Source organism: Pseudomassariella vexata (assembly GCF_002105095.1).
Source record: "Pseudomassariella vexata strain CBS 129021 chromosome Unknown BCR38scaffold_7, whole genome shotgun sequence".
NCBI lineage: Eukaryota > Fungi > Ascomycota > Sordariomycetes > Amphisphaeriales > Pseudomassariaceae > Pseudomassariella > Pseudomassariella vexata.
Window position 1 is genome coordinate 133,823 of NW_024467962.1, and position 27,737 is coordinate 161,559.

The 27,737-nt window shown below is 51.1% G+C and overlaps 4 protein-coding genes across 4 annotated transcripts; 2 read left to right on the forward strand and 2 right to left on the reverse strand.

Moving 5' to 3' along the window:
* Window positions 1-11,396: 11,396 nt before the first annotated feature.
* On the forward strand, window positions 11,397-13,312 carry BCR38DRAFT_457708 (uncharacterized protein; the record flags this gene model as incomplete). The annotated part of the gene is made up of 4 exons (XM_040862067.1): window positions 11,397-12,614; window positions 13,012-13,053; window positions 13,116-13,215; window positions 13,272-13,312. The coding sequence occupies 4 exons, from the start codon at window positions 11,397-11,399 to the stop codon at window positions 13,310-13,312; spliced, it is 1,401 nt and encodes a 466-aa protein (XP_040715278.1).
* Window positions 13,313-14,087: 775 nt separating this feature from the next.
* BCR38DRAFT_433323 (uncharacterized protein) lies at window positions 14,088-20,360 on the reverse strand. The gene is made up of 6 exons (XM_040860241.1): window positions 20,092-20,360; window positions 19,564-20,003; window positions 18,059-19,355; window positions 16,904-17,948; window positions 16,013-16,837; window positions 14,088-15,949 (listed from the first exon to the last, which is right to left on the reverse strand). Exons 1-6 carry the CDS (start codon window positions 20,282-20,284, stop codon window positions 14,335-14,337), a joined length of 5,415 nt encoding a protein of 1,804 aa, XP_040715279.1. The 5' UTR covers window positions 20,285-20,360; the 3' UTR covers window positions 14,088-14,334.
* Window positions 20,361-22,494: 2,134 nt separating this feature from the next.
* BCR38DRAFT_409284 (uncharacterized protein) lies at window positions 22,495-23,367 on the forward strand (the record flags this gene model as incomplete). Its single annotated transcript, XM_040858359.1, has 2 exons — window positions 22,495-22,512; window positions 22,573-23,367. 2 exons carry the CDS (start codon window positions 22,495-22,497, stop codon window positions 23,365-23,367), a joined length of 813 nt encoding a protein of 270 aa, XP_040715280.1.
* Window positions 23,368-24,939: 1,572 nt separating this feature from the next.
* Window positions 24,940-27,735, reverse strand: BCR38DRAFT_201795 (uncharacterized protein). The gene is made up of 3 exons (XM_040854099.1): window positions 26,929-27,735; window positions 26,149-26,875; window positions 24,940-26,098 (listed from the first exon to the last, which is right to left on the reverse strand). Exons 1-3 carry the CDS (start codon window positions 27,245-27,247, stop codon window positions 24,982-24,984), a joined length of 2,163 nt encoding a protein of 720 aa, XP_040715281.1. The 5' UTR covers window positions 27,248-27,735; the 3' UTR covers window positions 24,940-24,981.
* Between the last annotated feature and the right edge of the window lie 2 nt (window positions 27,736-27,737).

Consider the following 27,737-nt stretch of genomic DNA (forward strand, 5'->3'; position numbering starts at 1 on the left):
TATCTGCTTGTCAGAGAGGCAGTTAAAATGCGTGCGGGATACCATTAAAGCCTCATCTTGGAAGCACCTCTGTTTGAACTCGGTCCAGCTTATCGCAGGCCCTGAGATTTCCCCGATCTCTGCGTTGGCTTGGTAGAAGACCTCATGGTCTTGAAAGAATCTCGGACGTCGTCTGCGGTGTATAGTGGAATGGGATCGAATAATAAGCCAGGAAATGAAGCGCCGACCACCAAAGATTTGGGCTATAGAACACGCCTTAACAGATCAGAGATGTAATTAGCAAGATACACATAGAAATGGGGTTCAATAGGGCTAGTCGGCATACACAGCTAATAGGATATCCTTTTGAGCTGCAAGGATGCACCGGGGGCAGGATGTTTGGCCGATTAAATCTCACATTTGGTGCAGTGTACGTGCTAGGTTATATAACCTTCATCTACCCACCTCGCAGCCAGTTCTTATCGCTCGATGCGCACAACTACCGCCCGGCGGGAGTAAAGCGTGTTATTGGGGAGGTTGATGCGTTCACTATCCTCAAATATCCTCTCCAGCCCGGTGTTATTATACGTCGCCTCGACCATGAACATAAGATCGTCAGCATTATTGGCTAGCACCTACGAATAATCGCTCTTAAAGGATTTACAAATAATGGACTGTATCTTTAAGCGTGCAGCATGTGGGACAATATATGAGTATCTGACCAAGTCGGATTAGCCGACATCTTCTCTGTAGAAGCGGGGATCTTGGTGTCTCGAGCTGACGGAAGCGGCCTATCATGTCTATTCGAAGAGGGTAATTTATTGCGACATATAACTAACGAATATCCTCGTTGATGAAAAATTTCAACTCAAGCTCGCCACTTTCAAGCAAGTTATTTGTTAGAGGATGGCAAGGTCATATGGGCGGGCTGGAGTGGCGAGCCGTGTAGATACTTCTGCCCTCGAGATGATGAATTCGAGGCTAATGCGAAGATAGATATCTTTGCGCTCGGATCGACTATCTACTCCATTATGGCCAGCGATAAAGCTTTCTCAGACCTTATCGGTGGCGAGGATGGTTGGATGAGAAGGTTAGATCTCGTTTTGCGATTGAGGATTTCCCGGAGGACGCTCACATCTGTGATACTATTAGGCGAAAATGCTGGGAGCGGGGGTACGGTTTTGGTGGTGAGCTTCTCGAGGATATTAGGCTCGTAGAAAAGGAACTAGTTTAAAAGCCTGGATCGGTGCCTAGCAAAGTGAGGAATTACTTGTTTATGTACCAAACAAACTTCTGTGTAATATGTTGGATCTTCTCTAGCAAGTATCTAATCTCAGATGCTCTATAGATATGAAAAGGGAATATCAGATGGAGGCGACTACTAAGTAACACATACCGTAGGTAGAGAAGCGCAAAAAACAATGGATTAGTTGAAAAGAAGGTGCGGGTTACTTCGGCCTGGGTATATATATATTCTCAGCCTCGTCACCATAAAAGATAGTCGTCTTAGTATGTGGTTTGCCGAACTTCCCCAGCGCACCCATTGTGTGTGTTGGGGAGGGGGGAGGGGATGGAAAGACACGCGTGACGTAAAAATGGATATCTCACGGCGCATCGTAGCTGCTGCGAAAAAACTACCGCTACCAACGTGATGATAAAGGGTGACTTGGAACTGAGCCGAGCCTAAGCGGACTGACTAGACTTGGGGTGAGCGAAAGTTTCGAGAGCGGTACGAATTAGGCCGGTAGGAAAAGGTACGTACCTGTGTGTCCTGAGCTATATAGGGAAAATGCACTTTTCTCTCCCAATAATCACCTTACTAGTAGAATTATAGGAAACAAACGGAGCTAATACATTTTAAGACATCAATGTCTTATTATAAGACTTTGATTTATCTACCTAACTATGATCCTTGAGACGCGTGTACCCCCGTTACATAACGGTTCGTAATAGAGCCCTAAGACTATGTATTATGATATATGTTACACGCAAAGGTGGTCAAAGATTTGTGAGGTTGTAAAAGCATGACATTCTATCTAGTCCTATGGAGCACAAAGGTTGGACTTGTCACGACCTGGGTTGCATCGCATTGGTAGAGACTTCGATTAGGTGCTATCGACGAAGATTCTACTCTAAGAAGCGAAGGAAAGAAGATCACAACTTAGGTTTGAGGGAGCGCGACTAAGTCGTCCACGCTTGGCGGGGCTCCTACAAGGGTTATGATTGGCTTCCCATCTGACACTGCCATGGCAGGTGTTCCAGCTGTAAGTCACCTGGTTGTAGTGAGTCTGCGAGGGTTGACCTTCACAGGACTTAGTCCCAAAGGGCTAAGTCACGTGGTAACCTTGGTGGTCTTAGCAAAGCCCACCAAGGTTGCCTAACACTTATACGCCGCTTTTATAAATACTAGACTCTTATTCACAGCGTGTAATATGGTATTAAGTATAGTATCTTTGCCGTGACAAATGTCACGTGACTGACCGAAAACGGTCCGAACAGACTATTGATTGGTTGCAAATATCAAATTCAGGGCTTGTGGTATTGGCCTCTTTTTGAGAAGCAGACATCGAGCATGATAGTGTAAGGAAAGAGCCGTTGTGGCGGGCCGGTCTCAGCTGACAAGCTGAGTCGGGAGGGATTCGCCCCGATCCGGTAAAACCCCGGAACCGCCCAGCTTAAGAGGAGAACTCGAGACGCTCGCACCTAGTTTAGATTCTTCAAGAATCAGTCTTGCAATATACGCACCCATACACTGGCCTACTTCTAGCTACCCTTTGCACTACCTGACTATTATATTGTGAGACGTGTGGTATCCCCGTTACAGATAGCGCAGCGACTAGGATTGCAACCGCTAGCGCGCCGTGACATAATACCCAAGTCAGGTATGGGTGCGCTAGCTGGTGAACACCCGCCTCTTAGAGGATAACGGTTGGGTAAGTTGACTGCGTCGTTACAGGGATCTACTTATCTAGGATAATCCTGGCTACAGGCAAGATCTCTAGAGGACAACGGTTCGAGTCCCCGCACTTGGGAAGGTTGACTGCGTCTTTACAGGGATTTACTATTAGGGTAACCCTGGCTAGAGGCAAGATCTCTAGAGCAAAGTCTTGTGGACGAGATTTGTTAAAGCAGAGGGCAATGTGACGTATGTCACGTAACTGACCGACAAGGGTCCGAACGACGTTTGATAAGTGGTTCCAAATACCAAAGTCAGGGATTTGGGATTAATCTTTTTTTAAGAAGTAAATATACAATATAATAGCGCAGTGGCTAGGATTACAGCCCTAGTGCGGCTTGACATTAGCTATACTTATAGGGAGATACTATAAGTGGCTATAGGTTCTCTAACTTATACATATAAGAAAGTATATATTTTATGCGAGTAAGCTAACGCTAAGAATAAGACATTTCGTACCTCGAGAAAATTACATTACTGCAGAAAAGTCTTATTTAAAATGCTGTATATCAGGGTATAGATTTTGTGATAGGTTGGAAATCAGCAAAATACACATCAAGGAAGTTGTGACGGCCGGTGTCACGATGCCACGAAACTCACTAGCTGTGGACCTGTAGGAGCACTGGCCATCTGAAGGCGGGATTGAAGATCCTCAGATGTGAGCCAGCCTGTTTTAGTTTCTCTTTCTTTCCTTGTCGAGAATCGTTAAGTCAACACAGTGCATTAGAGTGTTTTGACTCTTCAATTGTGCTCACCGTGACAGAAGTTAGGCTGTTTATGTGATGTTCTGGTGTGGTTATCCACAGGCTAGTGGACTTGGTAATACATCACAGGTATTACGAGTGGTCCAGAACAGACCGTAAATGCCTAATCAGAAACCTTGGTGACAAATTCGGTTTTCTGCTACACTAATTGGCCAATTTTCTCCGTGGTGTCCCACATCCCAGTTGAAAAATCGAAACAACACAACCTCCTACTAACTTCAACCACACACCGGGCTACCAAACTACGGCCGAATCACGCGCCTTTGGCACCGAATTGTCCAGAATTCGAAGGCCCAATGGCGAGTTCACACCACCAGCCAGAGCAGGCATTATTACTGCCGCCATAACCGACCTAAACCACGTAGCCATAGCAGATGCGGGACCGCTCGACCGGGACATTTCAAGACCTATAACTCCATCGCAATCACATATTATGGTACGTGGCGATGTGGCAGATTCAAGGCAAATGAGCGATATAAGCGCCGAATATGCCTACTGGCGCACTTCCACCCTAGGGCTAGCTACACCACACTGGCATGGCGCTGGAGCCCACCACCAGCCCTGAGGCCGTGAAGAGGATCCTTAGCCGTCACTACTTGAAGAAAGAGTGCGGTACTATTGAACGAGGAGGAAGGGAGGCAGAGGCTTGAATTTGCGAAGACATTCACCCGTACCGCCATGCAAATAGAGCTAATAAGGTGCCAATTTTCCGACGAATATACGACCAGAATTCACTGGATAAGCCAGGCATTTGGGTGATCCACTACGGCTCTGAACGCTCCCGAGAGGACCTGATTTCTATCATATTCTGGTTAATGATGTGGGTTTGTGATGACGAGGCCGGTCTCGGAAAGCACCAAGGGGCGGCACGTCGTCACGGTCTTGTTACGATGTCCTCGAGCAAGCTATACTCCACTTCTATGAGAGGCTATGGATCCCTGCATGCAAGACAATCCGAAAAATCACAAATCTGGCCTCACCAGAGACTGGTCAGAATTGCACAGTACATGGACGATCGAATTGTTACGCACTCTCTGGATTTGAACCCAGTAGAACACGTCTGGCACGCTCTGAACCAGAACACACCGGAAATCGAGGCTAATCTTGCTGGTTTGCGAAATAATAGTGTCTACGCAGCCTGGGACTGGGAGGTAACGCTAAGATTTGGACCTAGTTCGAAGTTGATCAAGTCCATTGCCCCACCGCATTGCCGCACGTAGGGCTCGCCGCTGTGGGATCGGGCGCCACAGTTGCTAGTGCAGCTAGTGGAGCAAGAGCACCTTATAGATAGAGCCTCACAAGACCAACCTACGTAAAACAACGCGAAGAGCAGGCATAGCGATAAGACGACATCCAGCCAGGGTCATCAACAGAGAACAGGTACCCTTAGTATACGTGCTACTCGAATCCGCGCAACAAAAAACATGATGCAGAGATTTTCAGGCTAATTGAGTACATACTGGTTAAAAATGGCCCCAATGAATGCTGAAGATAGTTCCTGTGGTGGGGTGCCAAATCGCGGGGTAACGGAGAAATCTGCCCCCTGATTTGATCACCGCCGCAGAAACCGCCAATTTCTCGAACACCCACTTTTCTTTTTTTCTGCGTCAGCCTCGCCTCTCCATTGCCAACAAACCGGTAATACACGTGCAATGCAGCCCCTCCGGCTCTCCCCTAAACCCGAAGAGTCCACCAAGCCTCGTCATGCTTTCTCTTCCCCCTTCGATAACCGACGTAATACTTTACCATTCTCACCTACCGAAACCTCGCCACTCCCCGACCCGAATACCCTGGACACTGGCTGCTGCAACATCCTTATGTAAAATGAGACCACCCCGCTGGAATGTCCGGTGAATTCGCACATTGCCACCGCATACGGCTCGAAGCTTGAAGCTCTGAACGGTTGTATTTGCATGTTCTAGCTTCCCAAATTACCGCCATCCCACACACCAACTCTGTCTCTCCACCCGCACCAACACGCAGCCAAGCTACCCGGGCTACCCAAAGTGGGAAATCTGGCCAGACTGTCGGAAAGTGGCCATCCCGCCTTCCAATAGGGTGGGAAGCAATGTTACAATGGATTGGTGTCAGATGCTCTTCGGCGAGTCAGGCCAGCGCGGCGATCTTGAACTCAATCGTCTACTTCGGCTCCATTAGTGCGGTATTTTGAAACTTGGAACGAACCATTGAACGTCCGTAGTAGTTACCTAGCGCCCACCATAGCGCCGAGATAGTGGGCCCCTCTTCCTCCGGGGCCGGTCGGTTCGGCGTGGGGCCAGAATTCGCATTAGTCTCCACTAGTTTGCCTTCGCTCAATCCTTACCCGAAACCAGTCCTTGCTATCATCGTAGAGAGGTAGCAAGTTGAAGTCTCTAGGCTTCCAGGGATACGGATCCACCTTATCTCGCTCTGGTCATGCTGATGTTATGTGTGATAAATGGGGGTCAGCTTCAACCTATCAGATGTCGATAAAGACGCGGGAAGTATAGGAGACCAGCTGTCCGAAGCCTGTTGGTGGTTGGAAATATGTGTGATGAGACGGATGCTCTGACATGCTTGATTGACAGACGAGTCTGGGTAGGCGAGGAGATAGCTGTGTTACCCGCGCGTGCCGCCCGCCCGCCGGCTTGGTTTGGAATCGGGGCGACTCGAGACTGATTCAATTCGGCGCCATGTAATCTAGTGTGCATGCAAATGTGGGATGTGATGGACGTGGTGGGTTGGGAACTTGGGATGGAGGTGATGGGTTGGGAACTCGGGATGGATGTCATGAGGGAATGGGATGAAAATCGGCACGAGGCGAACGAACGCCTGCCTATTTAATCCCCTTCCTTTCCCCAGCTCTCTCTGAAATGTATTTCCTAGAATCACAGCCTTCAACATCATCAACATCAATACCAAGCTTTAAACCAAACCACCACCCAAACCACCCAAACCACCCCAACCAAAACCATCAAAATGGGCGCTGAATGCGGATGCAAGTCTTGCTCCTGCAACGACTGGTAAGCTTCCCAATCCTCACATTCTCTGCAGAGCCAGCTCGACTAACAACTTCTACAGCAAGTCTTGCTCTTGCTGCGTAAGTCCAAACCGATGCCCAAAACCACCATGACGGCCAAGGACAATGACGACTAACCTAAGCTCCAGTCTCACTAAGCACCAACGACTCGGCACATGAGACGGTCGCTCGGAGATCGAACGAGTAGGACGGAGAAGAACTGAGCAGGACGGAGTAGGACGCTGGAGATGTCGAGACGTTGAAGAAGCCCAACCACGTTCATGTTGCACACATTCTCCTTCCCCAACCTTATCTGTCAGTCATCGTATCAACGTCCATTCATTTAGAAAAATCTATAAATCCCCCAACAATCGTGCTGGTTCGAAATCTAAAAGCAATGGGTATCAGTGTATATGCATCCTGGTTGTGATATGCCACCCTTTCCAGACTAATGCTCGTCCCAGCCCCCGCCCCCCTATAAGTCTCTCTGTCGATTCTATGCTTTCCTTCTATTGCGACTCGTGCCCTTTCTCGGGAATTATGTCACGTATGATACCAACCTTTCCAACGCCTTCAATGCACCTCCGTCTGAATTCCATCAAGCATACATATTCTTAACCTCTGGTCGGAGCCCAGTTGCCCAGCCACTCGTGGGCTTTGGCCAAATTCCCTCCCTCTGCCTCGCAGGCAGCAACACACCACTCAAGATCCCATGCGTTGGACGTCTCGTCCATAAGGATCTCGGCCACCTTTCGTCTTCGCTGGCTGGCCTCATCAACACAGAAAAACATGGGTTCATCCAGTTGTCTGACCGACTCCGTCAGCGGCTTGACCAAAGGCAACAAGGCAGTCGAGCTCGTCGGCTTGGCGTCGAGACCGAGGTTAGCCCTGCCGGTCCTGCACCACCGGTTCGCACACGACTTCTTTTTGCATCCCATCATCATCTGCGTCAGGTATCTCCTCTCAATCCTGCGCCGCAGAGCATTACCCGTTGCATCGTGCATCTGTACGTACAGAGGTGCAAAGCAGAGCGAGCACAGCCCTAGATCATTACCGGGGCCCTGTCCCATGTGCGTGCCAGCCCCAGTTTGCCCGTTCCTTCCCACGCCGTGCAACGTGCGCCCGCAGTTGGCGTTCCGGCAAATCGGAGGCTTTGGGCGATGGGCTTTGTCAAACTCGTGATGCTTTAGGTGCGTCTCCATGTCCCGAAGTCGGACAATCTTGCTGCAGAGATGGCAGTCAGTTGTGCGTGCACCGTCCGCCACTTCGTGTTCTGTGAGGCCCGAGACAATAGTTTCTGCCGAGGGATTAAAGGGGTCGCCTTCTTGCGGAACTTCGAGGTGGCAAAATCGACACAGAATGATCTTGCCTGGGCATAGGGTGGTACGATGACGGGCCAAATCTGCCATGGAATTGGTTTCAAAGGGGCACATCGGGCATTGTCGCTCTGTGTGGTAGATGTCGTCATGTTTGACCTTGGTAAGGTCCGAAGAACCGTACGCAGCATCGTGAGGACAGTGCCAGTGTTGTGCCCACTCCTCCGAGTTCTTCTGGAAGACATTGTCGCATTGCGGACATGCGATATTGTTGCGTCGACAGTAGTTCTCGTGGAGAGCCATGGTATGCCTCGGAACCATTTGATGACAGTTTTTGCACTCTTCCTCGTCTGCCGAAGTTTCTTGGGATGCGTCTGCATCCATAGGGGTCGACGGGGCGGAGCCTTCGACTACCGACTTCACTCGCAGTTTGAAAGGTATCACAGCCGCGTTGGACTTTGCCCCCGGGGCTAGATAGCCGTGGACGGAAATAAACATGGCCTCTGCCCCCTCCAGTTCGACATTCGAGGGCTGGATCGTCAGTTTCTTGGATCCATTCGAGGTAGCCGTATAGACGCCGAAAACATGCTCCGTCTCTCGTGGTGATGCTCTTTGCCGCGCCGACTGAGGGCTTACGAAGAGATCAACGCCGTACTCATCATTGAGTCCGCTCAGCTCGATCTCCAAGGGCCGGGATCGACTCCAAGAGGGCAGCTCGTAGTCCACATAGTCTCCTGGAAGCACCTGGCCTTCAACTGCCTTCCAAATGTTGATTTCGTGGCCAATCGAGCTTCCATCAGGTGTGCCGGGAGCTCGCTTGGCCTTCTCCATAATTTGCCTCATTGTCTCCCTTGCCTGCTCTTCATCGAGCGCTTCAATGTCGACCTCGAGGTCGGTATCCACAACGCATATTCCGTCCTCCTCGGGCTCGAATTTGTCAATCAAGAAGCGGAACATCTCGCCCTTGACTCCGCGAACCGACAGGATGGCACCGTTGGACAGAGTCGTGAAGCTTTCGCGCAGTTGTCGTTCGAGGAGAGGCTTCCAGTCGTCGGGGTCATAGCCAGCTTCACAGGGTCGGAGTCGAACATAGACGCCTTTCGGGAGTTGTTTCGCGTGGACAGTGATTTCCGGCAGCGCCGGCTCATCGGCGGCCTCGGCCCCTTCTTCTGCTATATTTCCCTGAGATGCATCGGGAATGGGGGGCGTTTCAAGCCCCAAAGCCTCCAGCAAGTACGGGCTTAGTTCGATGCGGCCCTCGGCAGCTGAGAACTCTCGAATACCTGCATGGACCACATTCCCATTTGCCTTGTTGACGAGTCGAAACATGAGCGGGTTGGGCAGGGGCTGGTGGATGTCGGCAAGGAAGGAATGTCGAGGGCTGTTTGTTGGACCTAGGTATGGGTTGGAAGGATCGTACGAAGTAAAGGTCGAGGGTGTGGTCGCTGTCGATGCTGAGGCTGCGAGGAGCTGTTCGAGAGCAGATTGGGGGAGGATGATCTTGTCGCCTCTAAGATCTTTCCGCTTGAATGCTTCGGGGGCGACACTGAAAGCGGCCGACCACTTGAGCGAAGCCGCAGGCATCTTGACTGAAAGAGTGTATGGAAGGAGTGTGTGTGCGACGAGGACGAGGATTAGGAGATATAATCGCGACGCGTGTTGGACTTGTGTTCAAGGTCCTCATGAGAGCACCTGCCAAGGTTTGTATCTTTGGTTTTAGTTGACGCGAAGGAAGTCACAGTGGATCAGCGACGGGACAGACGCGAATCGCATGGCGAGGTTGGGTGAGAAATGGGGACAGTACTCGCTACAAGTGTGGATTCGTGAAGATGATCTTTGCCGACTTTTGCTTGCTGCTGACGGCCTTGCATGCGAGGATTATGAGGGCCACGAGCGGGAAAAGATCATCGTCATCGACAGAAGATCGGTCAGCCTCATTTGTTCTTCGTGATTCCAGAAAAGTGGTCGGCCGGCTTATCTCCGGTCTTCTGACCGCGTCTTTGCAAAAAGCTCATGCATTTGGCATTTCACAGCAATTAACGAATTTAGTTGGTACTGTGCGAAGCTGTGGCCTCGGGTATGGAGGGGTAGGAGGCATGGCAAGCACGGATTGTAGTATTTAGTGACCCCCCGGGGCCAACTTGGGATTAGTCCTTTGTAGTACCATTACAGCCCCCGTTCGGAATCCAACAGGTATAGCCCTTCGTTGAATGTTTCCCTTAGATTTACTGCTGGTAGCTATCCGCCATATACTATCTTACATGCTCCGCCAGATGCTCCTTAGCAGCATGGGCTGTTTCGGTCATGCCGCGACCGGGCAATGGAGCTTCATGACCTCGCCTGACTATTAACGATGGATTCCCGATTACTCCTCCGACCTCGACTTCGAACCTGCCACTTCGAGGACAGCGGCGATAAAGCAGGCACATATTGATGGCACTGCAACACACGGCACGATGGTCGGAGCCACTTTCACGACATGCTCAAATCATCAATTTCCGCTGCCGAATGCGCCTGATGTGGCTAAAGCTGGACATTAACTGCCAAGTCGTGCAAAGTAATGCCAAGGTCTAGGTTAATAATGCTATGGGCCAGGACATCCCAAGTATTGCAAGTTCTTATTAGTTCTGAGACGATAGATACTCCATCCTACAATACCCCCCACGCTACCCTGTCCCAACTTGCCAAGTCCAACACACAACTCGTCCAGCATTGCGATGTACCAAAGATGGAGATCATGACTTCAGATGAACGGAAAGTAAACGTTGCTCAGGCACTTGCTACCGCTTGGGCCTAGCTTTGTATGACTACCGCTTCAAGGTGAGCTCCGGCAGTAGGGCCAAGACTTCCAAGACTTTGAACACTTAAAGCACCCAAACATACTCAACAGTGCAGCGATCTTGTTGTTCTAGGACTCTCGAAGAAGAAACATCCAGCACGTTGAAAACAGCCGCAGCTGCGAGGCAGGGGTGCCCTCACCGCATAGTTGTGCATAGCTCCAGACCCCAGTGGGCCGAGAGCTCTCTTTTGACAGCCAATGTATCTACCTCCGAAGGAGGGAGGTGGTCAGCTCAACACGCAATTTGGACAAAACCCCAACACCGCTCGGTCTTGTTAAAATTATAACATGCAAGCAACTCATCGCATACCATCGTTTTGAGCATCTGGTTTGCGTATTTCTAGTTGAACCAGAGCAGTTCCAGCAGCCCTTCGCTTGCGCCTTCGATTCCCCAATATTCCCAACTCCGATCCAACCTCTCCGGATTCCGACTCCACCCCGGTCGCCTCGCCGTCGAGGCCGCTTACTAACAATCGTCCGACTGTCCGACTGTCCGACGACTGTCTACTTGCGCTTTTACTAAAACAGCCCGTCTCTGCATGTAATGGCATCAGGGGATATTCAGGAGCACACGCGCGATCTATCCGAGTCATCCGAGTTGAATCTCCTAGACCTCTTGTCTAACACGCTTGTCCTCCAACAAACCGTCCCCTACCTGCCTCCCTCCGCGCTCCTATCCATCGCAGCGACTTCCAAGCAGTTCCGTAAACTCTTCCTCAAGACCCCCGGCGTCTTTCGACATCTCGACCTCACTTGCGTCAAAACCGCACAATTTAACATCGCTCCGATCGACAACGGCGGCGAAACCTGGCGCAATGTACAGCTGGATGAGAACCTGACTGAAGATGACTTCTACTCGGGTCCCTTGAGGGGCATAGCCCACAATCTACAGAGAGGAGGTATCCTGAAGGATGTACACACGCTGGTCCTTGATGGATTGTCGGTAACGGCCGAGCTTGTACACGACATTCTCGTCGATCCAAGCTACAATGTCCGCATCCTCTCGATCCGCGAGGCCAAGAATTTGAACGAGCGCAAGTTGATGCAGTCACTGAGCTATGCCTGCCGCAGGACAAGGCCCGACGGGTCACCCAAGCTGAGAGGTCTTTATGTGTTCGGGAAGCGAGACATGCCGGCTTCTGCATTGGCATCGACCCGGACTCCGTCCGCAGCATCGACACCTTCGGTGCGCAGCTCGGAAATCGGCATCAACTGGAATCGCAAGTCTTCAAATACGCTTTACGCGGGTTTATGCACCGAACAGGACGATTGGTACGAGAAGAGGGGTCGCATCATTTCCAGCCCTATTGCCCACGGCTGGGCCAAGATCCTGTTGGAGTGCCGCGACGCCATTTGTTTTGATGCGGTTCTCTGCACTGGCCCAAGGCATGCCAACTCAGCTGCCTACGGTCGCGTCCCAGTTTCCCCGGTCCCTGGTGTCACGAACCCGCAACTCTGGAACGTAGCGACTTTCGCCATGTCTGGATGCGCTACCTGTGGTTCTGCTCCTGAGGGTTTTACCGTCTACGGAGACTCTGCGACGGAGGAGCTGCCTCTGCTAGCACCTGTGCCATTGCATTCTTCGAACGTCAAAGCGGCGTCGATTCCCAACTCGGCAAGCTCAGGAGCAGCAGACGCTGAAAAGCCACGATTTGTACCCCGATGCTGGGACTGCATTCGTGACCGCTACTGCTTCAGCTGCGAGCAATGGTGGTGCGAGGCATGCTACCAGGTCCCTTCGTCCTCTGAACTCAACAGTCACGTGCACATTGTCGATGCCGAGGCCCATGGGCTCTCGAACCTCGAAGTACTCGAGCAGTACAAAGCCAAGGTACGGAATGATCACTGTATGAAGTGCACAGCCCGTTTCATGTCTAGCATACATGCGAGGAACCCCAAGCCGGGAAGCACGATACGGATTCACAATATTTCCTTCACCTTCACATGATCCGCCGCCGTTGCCGCTACTGCCCCAATCAACCCGGGCCGGTTCACGAGCTGGCCATGCAGGGATGAGCGAGTGGGCCCCATCATCAACCTGGTTTGTGTGTGGACGGCTTGATTCATCCCCAATTGTATGCGGCGAGACCCCGTCCTGACCAACCCAAGACCTCACACCAGTTTCGTGAAGAGTACGCGCTGACGTAAACGGTATCCAGACCCGCAAGATTACACGAAGCTGCTGGGAATGCGAGAACAACGTTCGTGTATCCGCCTCCACCATGGCAATACATAGAACCCCTTCCGACTGACATTTAATCAGTGCTTAGATTGCATCGCGCACACCCAGCGCCGCTGTAAATCCTGCGGCGGCGGGTATTGCATAATCCACTACGATGGGTCCACGATGACTCTGTGTGACTGTATGCCACGCCATATTGTTAAAGTTCCCGATCCACTACAACTGACCTTGCCACAGGGTGTTCGACTCGCGGCCGCCGGATTCGGGAGCTGTATTAGAGTACAGTAAACATTGTCTCCCCGTCTATAGTCGGGCTCCAAGGATGCCCAGTAAAGTCTCTACTCACATATACATCATTTGAAATTGCGTAATGGAGTTGAAGAGTGCAGGACGCGGGATCGTGGAATCTCCTGTCACATCTTTATGTTTCGGAGAGTCTCAAGAGTTCAACCTCGAAAGCAAGTGGACATTTGAATGTTCGAGTTGCCTACAATGCGGAGCAACAGCACCAAGACAGGAACCAGAATTATGTTTCCCGCTACCACACAACGTATTGACATGTTTGTTCCTGTCGCGCTGCCCCGTTTGCATGTGCTTATTTCACAGCGGCTTGTGTGATCGTGGAACTCCCTCTGCACGTAGGTCCGGCTACCCCTTCGCCCCCAAGATATTGAACAATAGATTCTCGTAGTTGCTTTTCGGTCGGGGCTTGGTGATTGACGGCCTCTAATTAATTACCTCCTCAAGCCACCGCATGCGGCAAGATGCCATGCATTTCCATCTACATGACTATTGCACTCGGTCTTGTTTCCTAGAGTTTGCCCGTGGTGTCCCTACGTTGAGAATTGTCCTTCTGATCAAGGGTATTTTCCCCCATCCACACTTACGCCATGTTCAAGATGCGAGTACCTGATCCTGTGAAACAGCAACAAGGGCCGGTTTGACTTCATACCTTTTGTCTCGTTGTTTTCCCAATGGGACCTGGAAGTTTCTCTGCAGCCGAGAAGCTCATGTCACATTGACAGGCAGTATGCACAGCAACACAAATTTGATGTTGACAAGTCTATGTTCATTTTCTCAAGTCTACACAATGGCATTATCGTTTCCATGCCCTCAAATCTATATCAACCCAGTATTTCTATGCCCAACAGGTCTATGAGAATAGCACCCTCTTTTCTCTCTACCCTTTTTCCTACCCCTTTCCTACCCCTCTTATGGATCTCATGCTCCACCCACAATGACACCGTCTACCTTTCCTCATCTGCACCAGGTAACAGCAACAACCAAAGTTGCCCAGCATCTAAGACCACACCTTCCTGAACTTCTCATCATACTCCTCCCTGAGGAGCTTGAACGCCTTGTGAACATTCGTCAAACTCTGCTCCGAACCCACTCCCACCTTTCCAGTAGCACCAGTAGCCGAGTTAGTTTCCCAGTCAGACTCCTCGCCATCTGACTCGGGCGTGGCGTCATCCGAAATCTCGGCGTCCATCCAGTCGTCGACTACCTTCTTCTTCTTACCCTTGGGCTTTACGGCTGCCGTCTTGTCCTCAACTTTCAATCCGTTCATCTTACCCGGGAGGGACTCTTCCTTGATATCGTCGTCGACTTCGCCGGAGCCTTCCTCGATAATGTCACCCGCATCTTGGATGTCGACCATGGCTGCGTCATCGCCATCGGAATCAGGTCTCAGGATGTTCTCGAGACTGGCCGTGATGGTGGCCAGAACCAACGAGAAGTCCTTAAGAAGGAACCAGACATCACCTCCCTTGATTCCGTTATCGCGTACCAGCGCTGTCATGTCGCCATGCTTAAAGAAGTCGTAGATGTATGCATTGAAGGGCACACCGTTGGTATCGTCGGGGTAGATAGGGATGTAAGGGACGGCCGCCTCCTCGAGGAATACGCCGGCACGTACGGTCTCGCAGAGATCCTGAACTGACTTGAATTCGTCACCAAGGCCAGAGAGGGCGGCGAAGGGAGACCTCGATGTGGTCTTGGGCGCGGCGGTGATGCCAGTCCCGTCCAGGTCAATGGGTTCCTTGGGTGCAACCGTGTGATTTGTGAAAGGAAGCTTGTTGTCGGGCGTCTCCAGAAGGTGCTGCTCGACGTAAGTACGGACGTAAGACTCGAAAATCTCCAGTGTCTCCTGGTTGTGGCCCCTCAGAATGCGCTCTGCCTTCTCCGGGAGAGCTGGGAGCATGACGAGAGACGGTGACTTGTGGACAACCGTGTCAACCCACTTCTGGTCCTTGTATCTAGGACAGCTGATGCGAGAGAACAGATGGCAAAGAACAAGGACAAGACTTTGAAGGACCTCCTTGGGTTGTTGGTTGATCTTTGCGCATAGCTCGTGAAGGTAGCCAGACTTCAAAAGAGAATGGAAGGCAAAGACCGAGTTCTCCGTAAAGTACAAGTGTCCCACCATACCTGCGAAGTTCAATGGAACACCTTCTGCGGACAGCAGCTGCTGGCGTCGCAGGTACTCGATCGAGAAGCGCAGATGATGCTTGACAGTCAATTGGGAAGAGGGGCCACCGAGGAAAAGACGGGTTTGGGTAAGCAAAGACTCTACTGCCTTGATGGCGAACTCCGAGTTGTTGGTGCCATGGAGCAAGCCGAAGAGTCGAAGCATGAGCGTGACAGAGGACGGGAACTGTCCTTTGAGATCCGGCAGACGCGAAGACATGATCTCCATGGCTCGGTTCGGCTTGATGTTGTGGAAGACCACGTTTCCGAGGACGTCGAAACCACGACGACCGGCACGACCAGAGGCTTGTCGGTAGTTCAGGGAAGTCAAGAAGACGGAATCTCCAAGGAACGCGACCGTTTTACAAGGCATGTTGATACCCAAAGCAAGCGTACCTGTGGCAACAACTGCAGTGAGAAACCCTTTTCGGAACAGCATTTCGACGCTATTTCAAGTTAGCAACAGGCCCTGTTACGCATTCCGGCTCGAGGAGGCAGGAAAGACTCACACTTGACGGTATTGACGATTCATACCAGCATGATGCACGCCAACACCTCTGCGCAGGGCGTCTACGAAATGTTGTGGAATGTGAGAGTAACGAAGAGAATGGATTCTCTGTTCCAATTCCTCCTTGGAGATCTTGGTGGTGTTGGCGAAGCTGAACTCTGGGAGTGGTGCTTCCGGGTCGAAACTGGCCCAGGGATTGGCTTCCTGGTTTGCTTCTTCTCGGGCCAGATCGGCCTTGGTCGTAGCAGATGCATCTTGATCCTTGCTCTTTCCCACTTTTCCGACGACCTTCTTCATCTTGGTCTTGCTTTTCTTCCAATCTTCGTACGCAACCATCTTCTTGGCCCACTCCTTGCTCGTATCTCGGTATTTTTGCTCTGCTTCCTGCAGCAGCTCGAGCACACTGAGCATGGCCGACTCGCAACCAACTCGATCATAATTGAAGATGAGCACCGGCAATGCGCCTTGCGTTCTCAAGTCGGACAGCAACGATAAGATTGATGGGTCTCGAGTTTCAGGCTTTGCACGGCTCGTCAGCATGCTCTTGTTCTTCGGGTCTCCCAGTTCGCTTGGAAGTTTTGGCTGCAACTCCTTCTGAACGAGTGGGAAAGGTGAATCAGGATCGACCATCCATTTGTGCAGATGGTCTTTGAGCTTTTTCTCCCAGCCAAGGACATCCGATTTCTTCAACAGACTGGGAAGCTGTTTCTCGGGTGCCAAGGCTGGATTGACTGGATGGGACGCTGTCGCATGCTTGCACATGGCTGCCCAGAGCTGAAGACAATCTCGGGACTCCAGGCTCACATCAGTCAAGGTTTCACGATGTCTACGAGCTTAATTAGTACCCATAGCGCATATAATGACGGGGGCTAGCTAGGAGCTTTATACTCACGTGTTTGAAATGCCGCCGATGGGGTTGACGAAAGCGAACCGTTCCACATCGCCGTTATGGGTGTCCAACCCGGGAATGGGGAGAACCTCAACGGGCGCGTGCGGCTTAAACTCGGCTGTCGCAGGCGGAAGGTAAAAGTATTTTCGCAGTTCGGAGTAACGAGCGGTGTGTACCACCATGTCCATCTTGAACCCCTTTCTTTGCTGGGTACTTGCGAGCCATTCGTAGAACTCTACCGGGTTGCCCACAGTAGCCGACAGCGCAATGATAGGGCAAGGTGAGAGCAAAAGCAGCTGTTCCCAAATGATGCCATCTTCTGCCTGTCCGATACAGTGGACTTCATCGAAGATGATTCGCTTGACCCGGTGGGACCAGGAGTTTGCCTTTTGCGCATTTGAGGGGGCCAAGAGCATGATCTGAAGAATGGCGGGGACCGTTACGAGAACCTGACAGCCTGAGGGGTTGTTGATGCGGTAGTCGCGCGTATGGATGGCCCAGACAGATTTTCCATCCTGATGACCATACGACTTGGTGAATCGAGCTTGGATTTCGGCCGCCACTTGGTTGACCAAGGCCTTGGTTGGTGCGACGTAGACCACAACATCATCGTCATTTGCCTGCAAGACCTTCTTCATGGCGTAGAACGAAATGAACGTTTTTCCGGCTGATGTTGGCGCAACAACGAACAAGCTATTGTCAGCATCGATAGAATCGAGAACCTTGCGTTGCCACTCATCAGGCTGGAAAGGAACACGGGGATCGTCGGCCGAGTTAAAGCTCCGCTCCAGGTAAGGACCGCAGTGCTCCAGTTGAAATCCCAGGGGGTTCACAGGCAGCTTAGGGTGAGTGGCAGGCTTGCTGATCTCGGTGTTGAAGGGAAGTCGGTGACCGGCGTGGATGAGTGGCCGGGGGACCTCGGTGCCAAGACTGAGTGGGAGACGGACAGCTTGAGCGAGCTTCTCCAAATGGGCTTGGGTCTCTGTGGTGAGCTTCAGATGCTGCATATCTTGCACGGCGGACCACAGCAATGCGAGAGTGCTCAAACCTGTAGGAGGTGTTAGCGCGTAAACGAGTACTTGACGCAGGCATACGTTGTTACAGTGGAAGCGCAATGAAGCCATGAGAGCCGGTCCAAGGGAGCAAATCTCGACATACCTGTCGTGTCCCCAGGGTTCTTCATCGATCCCCGGATACTGCCCAGTGCATCGCATGCATACAGCAAAACTTCGCCGCCAACTGCGTCCATGTCAGGCCGGGATAGACTAGCCAGATACTTCCTGACCTTCAGAAAACGTGTCAAAGGAGAGCGCTCCTTTTGGAATTCACGGCAACGTCCTTCCCAACTAGTCACGGCGGCCTGCGACTTGACTCCCTGCTTTTCAGCCTGTCGAGCCATGGCAGTCTCGAGGGCAGCTTGCTTCCCACCCTTGGGGGCCTGCTTGCCGCCTTTCACTGGTTTATTAGGTTGGGCTTGTTTCGGTTGCTTCTTGCCGGCCTGCGCAGCGTTGGACGTAGTCTCTGCCGCCTTCTTCTGGGGCACACCTCTCTCGACGACAATGATTTCAGGCTCGATGTTCTTGCCTGAGGCGTTCGTCAAACTAGCCGAATAGGCGATAGTATCACGCATAAACCACTGGTTTCTCCTGGCGGCGCGGAAATCCAGTGGCTTCTTGATGATGGAGCGTTTGGGGTCAATGGGTTTCTTGGCATTGTGCCAATGGGTCAACTCCTGGAAGATCTTGGAACGGTTGCTGTCGGGCTCAGACGCTGGATCTATCGCCAATTTGACCTCTTGGAGGTGTTTGTCCATAACAGGGTGGCTAAAAGGCAAAACCGTTGAGCGGCCTGCCGTTTGTGCGGGAGCCTTGGAACCCGAGTGCTTCCCACCGCCACTAGCCTTGGGAATGGGTGGAAGTTGCACACCTGTCAAACTACTGACCAGCTTGACACGCGTCTCGACTATATCCAGGATACTGCTCTCAGCTGGCAGCTGAAGAGATTCCAGAGAGCTCAATACTTGAAGGAAGAGGCGACCATCGATCAAGTCAAAAACGGCACCCACAGAGCGTCCTTCCTGGCTTGAAGGCCATTGGCCAAGGAGGCGGGCAGCGACGACAGAGAACTTCATCAAGAAGCCATCCAGCGTTTCGTCTGCCTTGTTTCCAATAGCATACGATCTCTGGGTAATGTCTGTATGCTCAAGCAGGGTGAGATGTACCAGAAGCGCAGTGACAAATCGGGGATAATGAGTGCGGTCTTTCGTGTTGGAAAGTATTGCGGAACACACAACAACTGCCACATCAGCGCGGCTAAGTTCTTCGGTCGGTCCTTGGATTTCGCCCAACTTCTCATAGATTTCTAGGCAACCAAAGTCTCGCTCAGGTTCTGACTCGGGCTCTTCAGCCTCGATGTCATCCATGGATCCGGAGGGGGTGGTGACAGAAGCATAGGCCTAGGATCAGTCAGCATGTGTTCGCTTCATGACAGCCACGAGTGGAATTAGGCAATGAGACAACCTGCAATGCGCAGAGCCTGCAGAGGCGGTTCCATCATTCCTTCTGTGCAGCAGGATGAAGGAACCATCTCGAGACATCCACAAAGCAGCCAGCCGCTGGCCACGGAAATTTTTTTTTCTTTTTTTTCTTTTTCGAAAAACGTACCTTGGAGCTTCGAAACTCGATGGTGTTCATGAAAGCAAGGTTGTACCGAGCTTGCGCCAGTAGGTACAGCAGAGCCGTGTATTCCTCCTGGCCGGACGCCACACCATCCAGGCACATGACGAAATGCAGCGCATTCTGTTTGGTGTACGCGCGGAATTCTTCACTGTCGAGAGCAGGGAAGCAGAAACTCATCTGCGATGCGGCGTCCTCAACGCCATCTTCTGAAGCTGCGTCGGGACCAGCCTGATGAGAACGAAGATGTTCGATCAACACAGCACGTGTCAGATAGTACTTGTGCTCATTTTGGGGCAGCACGCCTTGGGGAACGGTCAGGCTCTTATGCCCATCGAACCAGAGGACGTGAAAGTTGCACCCGCGCTCCTTCAGCTTGCTGAGGAATGTTTCAACCGCATACACTGCGTGAAGAAGCTGGAATCCATCTGTGCGCGTATGGTAAGCATTTGGTCGAGTGCAGATGTGCTGTCAATTCAGGTGGCAAGGTACGGCCGCCAGGAGTGCTGCACTCACCTTGATAGTCGACGTTTGCCTGGCTGGTGCAGTGGGCGACGAGGGACTCGCCGTGGACTGCGAAGAGCTCCTTGCCAGCAAAGTCACCGACAATATCGACCTTGAGGGAATTAATAGATGCGCGCCATGCGACGAGGTTGGCGATATCTTCCACTTGCGAATCAGCCGGGCTTTGGCTGTCGGTGTCGCTCATGATGGTGGGTTGTGGTTTGGCTAAGGAGGGGGAGGGGTGAAGCGGGCCAGGGACAACAAAGTGACGGCTCAATGTTGGTGAGATGCGGGACCGAATATGGAGGTCCGCTTTCTAGCTTGCCCTCAAATTGAAAATGGGCAACTGCCGGCTGCCTGTTGGTGCCTGTTTTCCACGGGACGTTTAGTGGCCTGGGTTGCGATTGGCTGGAAGCTGGGCCAGTGGCTGTGATACGAGGTCAATTGTTGATTTGGGCTCAAAGTGGTGCGTTTGCCTGCAAGCGTGTCAAATTGGGAAGAATCGCTCAGCATGAAATAACAGAGGACGAGCCCGCAACAGCTGTAGCTCCGATTGTCGGGTTAGCCGCCAGGTGCAGCTTATACTGGGACACCCATGATAAGGATACACCGAGTCAAAAAAATAAAAATAAAAAAAACAACAAAGAAAAACAAAACAAAAAATGCAGACAAGTTTTTTCTGGGGGACAGATTTGCATGAAAATGATGTCACCCAGGGTTTGGATCGTTTGGCTGTTTGTTGCTACAACGCTGAAGATGTGCTCGCTAAAAGTACTATCGGTTTTGTCGTGCTTCGCCCCTAGTAGCCAAATTACATATCACGGCTATTCGATATCCTCTACTTTCAATGAGCAAGATAAATCATAGAAAGGAGAAATCGTCTCTGATATTTGTGCTCATTATCGTCTCTCAACAGTGTCTCCTTTGCCACTCTACCTACAGCAAAGCCAACACCGCTGGGGACATTGACAAGGACAGTGGCAACCGTAGCCTCCACATCTCTGCCAGCTTTTGCAGCCGTGCCAGCACTTCGGTCTTTGGTTGATATATGCTAGGGCGGGGTGGTATTTTGAGTGTCGAGCAGGCTGGCTGGCCACTATGGACAGGATCTGCGCCAAAATGTTGTGTGAAGCTGTCGAGCGGCAGACAATGACATGTAACTTCAATCCAAGAGTTGAGTTGCATTGATCTAAGGCTCTCAACTTGATTTAGGACGTCTATGGCATATTAAAAACTAGATGAAGTCAGAATGTTGGACGCCAAAACCTGATTTGAGAGTGACAGGAACTGTATAATCCCAGCGGCATTTGCAGCGATTGTATGCTTTCAGAACGAGTGCTGCAAGGCACAAACTTGTGCAGAGGATATCACAGACACAAGTATTTCAAGCCAGCGGCATATGGTGAAGTCACCATGCCATTCTCTTCACAAGATTGTCAGTACGCTGCCTATTGCCACACGTGGGTTCTCCATTATACACGTAGGCGGTTGCTGGGATTTCCACCACAACAAGTGCCTTGCTAGAATCCATGACTCCTGTCGTTATATTCATAATGCCACGAAGACATGGAATGCTCTGAACCGACAGCATGAAAGTTGCCAGCTATGTGACATGTTGCATGAAGCTTGTTCACAGTCTCTCCTTGAGTTCTTTTAGTCTTTGTAAGACGGCTACTGAGTGTACTTTGATGGATATTGTCGACTCGCGCTTTCATATGCGTTTCCACACCTCCCCAGTCAGACAGGATCTTGATTTAGGTCGACATCAGAATTTTCAGAGTCCTTCGATGTCAATGGTTTGTAAAATGCTTGTTTCACGTGTTTGTCACCTGAAAATTTCCGACAGATGCGCGCCTGCCAACGCAGCCGCCGTACCCAATAACGAATCCCGTATTCACCTACTCCATGAAACACAAGATGTCGTTCCAGCCCTTCTCTCGGTCTGTGAACTAATGACTCGGTATTTCAGGGCAGTAGACGGTAATCAACCACGAAAATCGTATTTCCATGCCTTCTTAAATTCCACGAAGTTATGCTCAATCTGCGGTAATCACACTCAGCACTGCTTCTTCTCCGTTTGACCAAGCCCTCCAACCTGATCACTTGCGGCAACAAGGCTTAAGATACCTGCTTGTTTTTCCCTACACCCTTTCCTCCCACCAAGAAACTCTACCGGACAGCAAAAGCTGGACTTCTGAGAAAATTCCCTCTCTATCCATAATCCATCAACTGAACCGCCCAATCGTTCTGTTCGACCGGTTGATGGTGGTATGAAAGTCTGCTGAATATCAAACATCCGATTTCTACAACTCGTTCTACGCCTGTACACTTCTTCACTGCAAGAAATCATTCCTTCTCTCTTTGGCATCAATCCACAGCTCCCTTTCCCTCGTTTCACAAGCATCCCGTAGAAAAATGGCAAGTCACGGTCAGGTAAGTCACCATAAGCCCGCCGTACCAGTACGATTAGCGCTTCTAATCCAGTTCTTCCAGCAAATTCCTGTCCCTCTCACTGACAGCGACGCTCCCGCTCCAGCCGCTGCCGAAGCCGCGCGCTGGACCTGCCCCATTTGCAACGACGACGGCCTCCTTAGCAATAGGTACCGCCACCTTTCCAAGCACACCACACAATGCTGGTGGCACCCATGCCCGGACGGTTGCCCCAAATTCGATGCTCCGAGAGGACTGACGGATCACCTCCTTCATGCTCATAATGGGCGTAACGCCCTGTGCCCGTGGCCTAAATGTGAACACAGGCTCTCAACGCGTAGCGATGTTAGAGTTCTACATTTGCGTCAACACATTTTCGCCGAAGAGGAGTATTGCCTGGCACGTGGTTTCACTCCTGGAGGCCAGCGGATCCAAACGATTCATAGGCGCCGCCGACAACCACGTACACCGCCTCCTCTTCTTACTCAACCGCCTATGCTGCCCCCTCAGCCGCCTGTGCCGCCTCATCAAGCGTACATGCCTGCTCTTTCTCAACCATTCCCTACGCCGCATTACTTAGTCCCAGCTCCGCATCAGCAAGCGGTCATGTCTCCTCAACCACTGCCGATCCCCATTGACCCTCAAATCCTCGCGGAGGAGTCCCGTTTGGCACTTATGCCGCCTCATCCAGTCCATATGCAATCTCGTCCCGTCAACACTCACCCCCAAGCAAGCCTGTCGTCTCAAAATCCCCGAGGCCCCTCAGGCGAGGATCTGGACGAGGCGGATGATTCTCAAGATGGTGCTGGACTCGTTGACAAGCAGCCCAAGAATGCGGAGGATTGGGAGAAGGCCTGAGAGGCCATGAAGTTTCTGAGAATATGTATGATGCTTCAGATCGCGTTTGAAAATCCCAAGAAGAGCCTCTGGAAAAGGCTCATGCGGAGTTTCATAGTGTTTCTCGAATTTGCTGTTTGATGAAGCGGCACAGCAACTATGCAGATGCGAGAGCTCTTGTCAAGGGAATCTGAACTCACAATGGCGAAGCGGACAACACGAAGAAAAGGGAAAATAAGAAAAAGAGAAAAAAATGTATATCATTTGGTAGGGACTGCCAGGCATAAGGATTCAGTGCTGGAAAGGGCACACACACACACACAATGATCGGAAGGCAGGAGTTATGAGGTTTAGTTTTCTAAAATAGGCAGAATAGTTTCTTCACCAAATGGATTGCTTTTTTCGATACAAAACGCAGTGACTAGTATTCTTCTACCCGTAAGTTTCCGTATCGTCGATATATTCGAAGTAACCCAAGCACCCCATCCCAGGACAACTCACTCTTCATTATTGTTCCCCTTCTCATCCTTCAGTACAGACGCCGCCCAGTCCAGTCACTCATCGAGCCTCATCGCGGTGGAAATTAACGCCAAATTATGGATCCTCCGTCCCCTCGGGCGCTTTATAGCTAGTTGGGACAAGCTAGAATCATTGCTGGGCGAGAGCTTCGGCGGGAATCCTTTGAATCCCTCATCAACACCCCCAAATGCAGCGGCACGTATAATGGTGGAAGGTGTTCGAGGCCAATTCTGCCTTGGCCAAAACCTCTAGTTTACGAGGTACCGGGAGGTGAAAGAACATTGCTCTGGGACGAAACGGCGGGCGTGGGTAGTTGCGCATTTGCCTCGTGCAGCTCAGTGGTCTTTGGGCTGGTGGTCTTGTCTTGACCAGTGTAGTTGCATGGGTTGAGTCTAGATAGGTTGCCGGCGGCGTTGGGCGTGGATAAGAAGGTTTTGGACTAGAAGGTTTCGGACGCGAAGGGTTCTACCACACTGTACTTAGTTAATGTAGAAGTGAAAATGACAACTGAATAACAGGAAGAAATAAAAACAGGTCCGTTACCTTCAGGATTATGCAATTCAGCCAATGACGACACTTTCCCTCGTAATCCTCCTGCCTGCTCGATCTTCTCGTCGGTCTGCGGCTTTACCGTCTTACTTCCATTATTCTTGCTCCGTACGTACGTCCATCCATGCGCCTTCTCCATGTGCTGCTTACAGTGGCTCTCCCTTTTTGACTTGTACGGACAAGGTTTGAAAAGACAATCGAACATAGCAGGAGTCGCTGAGTGTTTGTCCCCGACATGGCGGTCCAGTTCCTTTTCCGTTGGCCAGCCGTACTCGCTGTACTTGCAGGTGGGCACGGGACACTTCCAAGGCCGTACGTGTTTCTTCTGGTGTTTGTTAAGATCGCAGGGCCGTTTGAAAATCTTGCTGCAGCCGGGGTAATTGCATTGCATGGGATCGGGCGAATCTCCTTGATTATCAGTTGGCTGCTCGACGATACTGTTTTGATCTGGTGTCTCCTTTTCAGGTTCTGTGGTTTGTGCTGATAAGACATGTTCCTTGGCAGAGTCCGTCGAGTGTTCCTTAGGTTTTCTAGCTGTATAAACTGCAGTGCTTCCTTTTTCGTCGTTCATCTGTCTCGCTGTCCGTAGGATTCGTTTCTCGGCATCATAGAAGTATTCATCATCGTAAGGTTGTCCACGCAGTCGAGTATGGCCTGGCTCTTTAATGATTGGAAAGACCAATTTGATAGAATTGAGCAACAATAGGCAAAATCTCTGGTATTCTCCAGCGTTGGAAGCTCGTTCCTAATCATGTCAGCTATCTCGTTGTGGCTTGGGTTTGTGGGAAGACTTACTCGAGCCCCGACCATCAGGGCCGTCTCCACCTCCCTTAGTAACATGCCTGTCTCCAATCTCTCCCGTACTTCAGATATGAGAGAATAGAATGACTCCAAACTTTCGTCTTTCAACAGAGGTTCCAGGAGATACGAGTCAATACGCTCAATGGCAGTAGTGGGAAGCCATTCTTCCAAAGAAGCAGAGCGGGCGATCATATCTCTAATTGCCTGTGCCATATCGTCGTTCTCTTCTTTAAAAGCAGCCTGGAGAGCATTGCCGTATAATCCGCCCTGTGCGTTGACGTCGACGCCCTTGTCTACCAGCACCTGAACGATCTTGTCGTGCCCTTTGTATGAAGCATCCTGGAGAGCATTGCCGTATTTTCCGCCCTGCGCGTTGACGTCGGCGCCCTTTTCCAGAAAGCAGTCTCCCCCAGAAGCAGAGTAGTCATTGAGTATACTAGTTACCTGTGCGGTCTTGTCGTTCTCTTCTTTAAAAGCAGCCTGGAGAGCATTGCCGTATAATCTGCCCTGTGCATTGACGTCGGCGCCCTTGTCGGTATCAGGAATACCGTCAAAGTGACCAGCGAGGTTATCTCGAACGGAGATTTCTGACGATGCCAGACCAGAATCAACGTCAGTTCCATCCTCAGAATCTGGGTTCGTCGGCAACACAGTCAGAGCTATTTCCTCCATATGGCGGGCTAGATGCGTAGTGACATGCAATTTGCCGCTTTTGATTGTCTCCTTGCAGACAGGACAAACAATGCCATCCCAATTCACAGAGAAGCGGTGATCCAATACCAGATGGTTCTCCCAGGCATCCTTTGTGGTGAAGGCGGCCCCATTGACGATGCAAATTCTGTCAAGGCACATGTAGGGCTGAAGGTCCTGAAAGAGATGTTTTCTAGTACACTGTGAGCAATGTTAACATCAAGGAGATGCCGGACTACTCACTTCCATGCCGATTTGTTCCCGACATTTATCAATATGCCACAACCCACACAGGGGAAAGAGATACCTCGTTTAGCCTCTTGCGGAAGCGGTGGTAGGCGAACCGCATCGCCTTGGCCTCCACAGTATGACACTACAGTTTCTGCATACTGGCTTGCGGCAGGAATTGATGGAACGGAAGGGATAGAAGAGCCAAGTCCTGAGTCATGGAATGTGGTCGAGGCTACGATGCCGGACGCCGCAGATTTCACAGGGGTTGCCATTGGCTCCCCAGACGTGAGTTTCTGCGGTCGAGTGTTTCTGTGTTTGGTATCCTGATATCTCAGCACTCTCTCCCAGTTGGCTATTCCCAGCCTTTTGGCCACGTCTTCGTCACAGCGTGGAAATCGCCAGCGGATACGATCGATGAAGTTCTTGGACGGATGCCAGTCGATAATGTCGGCTGGATCAACAGCTTTCTCCGTTGGAACTGGCCCAACAGTTTGCTCCACGAATCTCGAGCCCAGGTCTAAAAGGCATTGGACATCAGTCTGGAGATCTTCTGCGATGTCATCCAGTTCAGAAACGCCACAGGTCGAAGACGCGTCACTCGAAGTGTCACTATCTGATTCTGAGTCATTTGTTTGATCTTGCTGGATTAGATACTTCAATTTGTCTGCCGCTTCTATGACTGCGGCGGCCTTTGGAGACAGCTGAGCCTGCTTTTCTTTCGCAACGTTAGGTAACAGACCTGCCCATGTTAGCCTGAACAATCAATATGGACCAGAAGCGAGTATGGCTCACATTTAGTCAGCGTCTTACAGATACTCACAAGAAGACGAATTGTTGAGTGGCGTGCCCTCCGTGACCTGTCCAGCGAGCTGTCTAGCTGGCCTTCGCTGACCCCATATCCGTCGGCCCACAGCACAAGATAGCCATGACTTCGTTCCAGGCTGATCTTAACCAGGGGATCGATTAATGGGTCATCGCGCAGACCTGCTAGCAGGGCAGCATACAGCTCGGAGCACGCTTTGTAGGCATATGCCAACAATGGCGGCTCTTCAGAACCCCGCTCTTGGCTGATTGCCTGTTGCCATCTTGCAATGTAATCGATGCCGGCCATAAGTACTGCTAGACTCGGACATGGATAATATTCGCGATTGCTTTTGTCAAGACTGAGTGTTAACCGAGGCCGTCACGTCGTTTTTGCCGATCTAAAGTTATAGAAAACGATGTTTTATCCTTTGAATTGTGTGGATATGTTTTTCGACTTGCGGGTTTTCGTGTTCCTCAGCTGAATAACTAACTAGTTGCATGCAAGATGTGATGGCGTACGTACAAGTGGGCGGAGTCTTGGTAGAACCTGCCCGGCACCCTCGTGTCAACAAGACTTGCACTTAAAGCTATTCTTTCTATGCAAAATTTCGGAACGAAATAAGTGCTGATAATTATGGAAAGAATTTATTTAAGATGGAAGGGGATGTTTTATTGACATGAGGGTCCCTGGTTGCCTCTCTTGCTTTTGCACTGCCATCTAAGGATGTCATCCCCTGTCGCCTGCACCGCCACCCCGCTACAGTTGTGTGATGACGTTTGAAGGTCGTGAAATTGGC

What these genes read in the sequence shown, in the direction of transcription:
- BCR38DRAFT_433323 (XM_040860241.1), bottom strand. Translation starts at nt 20,284, where the DNA reads ATGAGCGACACCGACAGCCAAAGCCCGGCTGATTCGCAAGTGGAAGAT. An exon ending in TCGAGTTTCGAAGCTCCAAG is followed by an intron (nt 19,356 to 19,563) that starts GTACGTTTTTCG and finishes GACTGATCCTAG; the next exon opens with GCCTATGCTTCTGTCACCAC. An exon ending in AATCGTCAATACCGTCAAGT is followed by an intron (nt 15,950 to 16,012) that starts GTGAGTCTTTCC and finishes AACTTGAAATAG; the next exon opens with CGTCGAAATGCTGTTCCGAA.
- BCR38DRAFT_201795 (XM_040854099.1), bottom strand. Translation starts at nt 27,247, where the DNA reads ATGGCCGGCATCGATTACATTGCAAGATGGCAACAGGCAATCAGCCAA. An exon ending in CTGTAAGACGCTGACTAAAT is followed by an intron (nt 26,876 to 26,928) that starts GTGAGCCATACT and finishes TAACATGGGCAG; the next exon opens with GTCTGTTACCTAACGTTGCG. An exon ending in GGGAACAAATCGGCATGGAA is followed by an intron (nt 26,099 to 26,148) that starts GTGAGTAGTCCG and finishes ACAGTGTACTAG; the next exon opens with AAAACATCTCTTTCAGGACC.